Raw genomic sequence first — 5982 nt, 5'->3', positions numbered from 1 at the left:
AATAAAAAAAATCAACTGATTTAAATCAACCCAACCCTGAAAGATGCTATGGCTATTTCACTTTTCGAATCGAGCCGAACTATAATGGGAGTCGCCATTTTGTTTTGCCCGGAAGTTCTCGCAAGTTCTACTCCTCCCCTCTTCTCTCTCTCTGTCTCTTTCTGAATACTGCCTATCGGTGTGGACGATCAAATTGACCAAAACAACGTTAAAAAATGATGTTAAATAAAGCACAAAAGTAAATTAATTTGGTCGTCTACAAAGATGCTACGGCTATTTAACTTTTCGAATCGTGCCGAACTACGCGGGTCGCCATTTTGTTTTGCCCGAAAGTTCTCGCGGTATTCTTGTGAGAAATATTGACTAAAAACAGTCGCAAACCATTATTTTTGTGATATAGCAGGGGGGAGACCCCTGGCACCCCCTCTTTTGCAAGAGGATTACCTCCCCCTGCACCCTCCTTTTTTAAAAACCGACTTCCGTTTTTGTTTGCGATTGAGCACATAATATTTAAATTTCTATGAAGCTAGGCCGGGACCACTTCTCCTGAAGAGAGCCAAACATTCCAGCGCTTTTGTGTTGAAAGCCTTCAATTTTGTCTAAGGCAGTTAAGGGCAGTGAGAGAGGGGAGGGGGAGAAAGAGATAGGGAGAGAGAGACAGAAGGAGTAGCGAGAAGTTCGGGCAAAACAAATTTTGACCGGCGTAGTTCGGCTCGATTTGAAAAGTGAAATAGCTGTAGCATCTTTGTAGACGACCAAATTAGTTTTCTTTTGTGCTATAACATCATTTTTTTCTTAGCGTTTGTCAATTTGATCATCCACACCGATAGATAGTGTATTCAGAAATTAGGAAAAACAGGTCTTTGTTTCACACCGGGTGAGAATAGCGAACGCTGGCAAGTCTCTTAAGGGGTGAGAGGTCAATTGTATTTTTATTCTCACTCAGGGTGAGAAGAGTCACTTCCATCGTGGCACAAGCTGAACGAACCCCAATGGTGATCCTCAAAAACAAACATTTTGTTTTCAAAGCGGCGAGTTGCGCGATTAGTTTGCGTTAGAGAACTGACCCCCCCCAATGGACACTGGGTATACATAAGATTAAGTCTTTAACCTTTTTTCTGTAAAATTCACACGAAAATGTGTTTTTATATGGACATAAAAGATGCTGAGCCAAAAAGTAAAAATTCGATAAAAATTGTCAAACTGGCAGAAAAAAGCCTGTTTCTCTTATTTCATTGATGAGCGCCTGATTTCACTATGATGCCTCACACATTGAAAAGTGATGTACAATGAGAGTCTTACAAGGCCGTCGATTTGCCTTCTTACCCTTGATACTGTCACTTAGTTCTTAAATTATAGTTACACGAACATGCTGATAAAACAGTTGATATTGAGATTTGAACTGATGATATAGTAGTCCCTTCCTGTCTGGTAGATTTTACACGATGTCAAATATCTACACTGCAGAAAGCCAATAAATTGCTCTACTTTAAAGGCTATGTTACCTTTAAATAATAATTTTTTTTCCTTTTTCAACATTTGATCATGTTGCATACCAACTGCTGAGACAAATTTGTGCTGCTAATACGGGGTGCCCACTACGGATGGGATTGGCAGATCGGGCCGATCGCCCGACTCGGTCGCCTCAAAAACAAACGTGTTTGTTGTCAGTTTCAGACGACTGAGTCGGGCGATTGGCCCGATCCAGACATAGTGTGCACCCCGTATAACATAATATAGACTTTGATCACCAAATAATGAATTATAAACTGATTCAAAGCTTGTTACTTTTTAATAATAATGGTTTTTGTTCTGATTTCAGGTTGAAGCATATTACTGTGATAATGACAGGTAAGTTGAAATCATGCAAATATGATGGCATGCCTGAGGATGTGACAGTTTTGCTTTTATTTTTCTGTTCTGTTTTGAAATTGTTTTTGTTGGGTCCATTGTGAAGACATTGTCCTTGTCTCTCCCTTTTTCAGGTGTCATGTTAATGATCTTTTTCGTATAAAAGACAATTATGATAATGTGTTTTTCAGTACAGTAGTCTCCACCTGAAGGCACGCCACACAAAGCCCCTCGCCACTCAAACTCACGCTTTTGTCAAATGAGGGGTTTTTCACGATACAATTTAGATGTACAAAAACACGTTTTGATCCGCAAGACACGTCGACAGGTAAAGCTTGACAAGGGGAAATTTTCACTGCAACCTACACAGCGTGCTTAAATAAGAGAAGTCTAGACAACTGGATATTTAGTGAGACTGCCCCTCACGCAGAGCAAACAGAGTGATGCACAGCGTTTTCACACCCAACTTTCCGTCGACACATAGGTATAGGACTGGTCGAGTGATATTTTGAGAGGGGTAGGGGGGGGGACTGAATAAATGTCTTTTCATTGGTCACTCGAAATGTGTCTCAGGTTTCTGACTAATGTTTGAGTGACTGCATACGTAATATTTGGTTAGACCTATGATGTGAAACATGCATGAATGCTGTAGAACGTTAGACAGACTTCTTTTGGATTAAAGATTAGTCAAGTAATCAGTTGCGCTAAAAGAACATAATATACTAAATTGTTTAACGAATCACAAGAGAAAAATCTCTCGGACAGGCAGTCAGGAGTGGTTGCTTGGTAAACCACATAGCTGAGTACTTTCCTGATGACCAACACCAACTGTTTCCTCTTAAGATCTTGTCTGTCCTGACATTTTATAGAGCATTATATCAGTACAGCGAGTACGTTTTTCTGCTCCCCCAGCCATTCAATGCCTTTGCATTCATAATTCCTAAGAACAGTTGGGGAAACTTTCACAAAACAGTCACATGTCGTCACATTATCATCCATTGTGACCCCAACCCCCAAGGGAGGTAATTAAAATATCAAGGAAATGAGATGATTGCATTCCTTCCTCCCTTTGCACAGGTTCATGTAAATGCACCCTCTGTATTAACACACGCTATGGAGCCCTCTCGAACACCCTACATTTTTGTTTTTTAATGTCATGTTTTACGGCGCTCGCAACTGCATAAGGTCATATGAGCGTGCTGGACACACCTAATATTTTCAGTTGGTAGGAAATTTTGAATTTTGCCGGGTGGCGGCCGAAGCCTACTCTTATAGATTTTAGACCACTAATGGATCTTTAACGTGCGCAACTTGCACACGGGCCCTTCGAGATTTTTAGCCCTTGTCCGAAAAGGCTAGGTGTAGATCTTTCCTACCAGAAGATCAGGGGTGTGGCAGAAAGACAGCAGTAAGGAGGAGCCAAGGAGTAGCAGTAGAAAGGCTGTAGAACGAGTCAGGAGCCCAGAGGAGGGGGCAAAAGAGGTGAGGGGTTGGGGGCAGAAAGTGGAAATGAAAGCAGACAACAGAACATTGCTAGACAGCAGGAAAGGAGGTGAAAGGAGACAATTTTAGAGAAGAAAATTTTTCGGTCGTTACCCGGATTCAAACCCGGGACCTTTGAATGAGAGGCCAACACCTTAACCTCTAGGCCACGAGAGCCACTACCCTACGTTTAGGCAGAGACTACTGTATTGGTATTAGTATAATATGTGTCACGAAACGGTGGAATCAGGGGCCTATCAATTTTTGTGCATAATATAGTTTGTTGTTATCTTCGGCTTGTTCATTAATCTTGCTTTTCGTGAGAAAACAGCCCGTCTTTCTAGAAGTCGAGATATTTACGTTTGAAGGGGCTTTCGGTCGCCTTGCAAAAAGATGTTCTTAAGTGGACATAAATGGTGTTGAGCCAAATAAAAAAAAAGGGTTAAAATTGCCAACAGGTGGAAATGTGTTGGTTTTTACGATTTCATTATTTTGATGAGTATCTGATTTCACCATGATGCCCCACACATGCGTGTGTGTGTACGTGTGTGCGTGTGAGAGAGAGAAAGACTCTGTGTCTTTAGGTTTCCAAGAAAATTTCAATACCTCTTTATTCAAGTCTTCCCTCACTTGGGTTTTTGTGCTTAAAAATGAAAGTCGAAACAGACTTTATGCTGTTAAAGCTAGAGAGGTGAGCAGAGTAAGCCCAAGTCCCTTTAAAGACTTTTCTGTTGACGTCCACCCTTTGGCGCTCATATGACCTTATGCAGTTGCAAGCGCCGTAAAACCTCTACTAAATAAATAATAAAATAACTGAAAAATGGGTCCGTGGTCATGCAAATAATAGGGCAAAAGCTTTGTTTCACTGTTAAAGCGGGCTCTTGGACAGACTGGGTTGTTATGTGGCATGTTCTTGCAGTGAAATGACCATATTGGTGGTAGTAGGTAGTTCAATGAAAATTTCAAATATATTTAATTTTGTTGAAGAGACCCAATGGAACGTTTCTGCCCTTTTGACTTAACTTTTTAGATTTTCAAGGTATCTCTGAGTTAAAAAGTTAGCATTAAAAAAAAATTACCGTTTGTTCTCACAAATACTTGTAGCGTGCCCCCCTATTTTAGCTTTGGAAAGTGCAGTGTTTGGTTAACAGAATGAGGAAGTCAATAATAATTCTGCTTCTCTTCGGTCGATCTACAAGAAATGCACTGTACATATTTTATGCTTTGAAATGCTCACAGGAGTAAACTCTTTCTATTCCGAAATGGGTGTAAAAAGTATTTTATTGTATTTATTGTGTTATATTTAAACTTATCAAAATCATACATGATACATTTTATTGCTATCAGGTGCACAGAAGAGGAGTATTGCTGTGGAGATAATGTCTGCTGCCCTTCCTACAAAGTTTTGGACCTCTGGTATTTATGGTGAGATCTTTGCCCCTTAATTACTTTATTTTCTGTCATAGATTAGAAGCTAATAGATTGAACAAATGCTTCTTTAAAACGAATGTTTACTTGATTTATTACCGTCTAATGAAGCGAAACTATGTTCTTTAAATCTCAAGTGGCACGTTATGAACATATATAAAATGTATAGTGAACTGAAGAAAACTACATTCTGTTATTAGTTTCCTACATTCTGAGTATTGTTTCCCATAGATGTTGACGATTTTGCATGTGAACAATGAGGAATTTCACAGCTGATGCTCTCCGTCTTTTTGCAGGTGTGGGATCCTTTTCTTCATGTTCTTACTCTCACTTTGCACCTGTCTTTGGAGGTACAGATTTTTGTCGAGAGGAGCTGTCATAATCAGAGGTTACACATATACCCCTCTCCAAGAAATGGATGCAGTGGTGAGTGGGCAGCAAATCGTGTTGTGTATGATACCTCTTGAACTTATACTCCCTTCTACTCAATAGAGTTTTGTTTTTACTGTGAATATTCTTCTATAAAGGGTAAGATCAGTCTCAGTAACCAGAAAGATAGGTTTTTTGGTCTTACAGTCTCTAGAAGAATATGTATGCCATTGATTCACCCTTAAGACCCTGAATTCTTTTTTTTTTTCGTACCTCCCTAGAATCTTGAATTAAAATTGAGATACTAGAAAAAATTAGGTTGGGTCATTGTTTTCTTTACTGTGTCTTTAATTGTTGTTAGATGTTACGATAGTTTGAAAATGTTATTCATATATGAATGCACAGTCTGGTAGGGATGGGCAGGTACCGATACCCAGTACCAGAACTCCCGGTTCTACAGACGGAGGTGTTAGTACCGGCTCTGGGAAGGAGCCGCCACCTAGACGCTCAAAGAGTAAGGACGTATAAGCTAGGCCAACACCAGCAGTTTTTTAACCGGGCCACGGGAAGTGTGCTGTGTGTAGGCCTAGGCCTTGGCCTAGCAGTTGTGAGGTCAGATGCACACAACGCAGCTGGTTACCTTGATACATGACTTCAGATTCAAAATTGACAATCAGAAACGAAGTATGCTTAAATTTATATATGGCATCAAATCAGGTTCAGTGCTAGCTACTTTGTGTATTTTGATACACTGATTCAGAAAATGGAATCAATTTTTAGCGGCGATAATTATTTTAAAAATTCTGCATGCTGAGTCTTTTCCCGCGGGGCGGCAAACTTCAAAGATATGGG

At 40.1% G+C, this 5982-nt stretch overlaps 1 protein-coding gene across 1 annotated transcript in view; it reads left to right on the top strand.

The window, feature by feature from the left end:
* The window catches only part of LOC101846973, an 18107-nt gene that overhangs the window by 6161 nt on the left and 5964 nt on the right, over positions 1–5982 (top strand). The window contains exons 2-4 of the mRNA XM_005101876.3: positions 1823–1851; positions 4681–4758; positions 5058–5187. Coding sequence (XP_005101933.1) covers positions 1823–1851; positions 4681–4758; positions 5058–5187 — 237 coding nt within the window. The remainder of the gene's footprint in view (positions 1–1822; positions 1852–4680; positions 4759–5057; positions 5188–5982) is intronic.

Source organism: Aplysia californica, unplaced genomic scaffold (genome assembly GCF_000002075.1).
Source record: "Aplysia californica isolate F4 #8 unplaced genomic scaffold, AplCal3.0 scaffold00302, whole genome shotgun sequence".
Taxonomy (NCBI): Eukaryota; Metazoa; Mollusca; class Gastropoda; order Aplysiida; family Aplysiidae; genus Aplysia; species Aplysia californica.
This window is presented reverse-complemented; position numbering and strand designations above follow the sequence as displayed.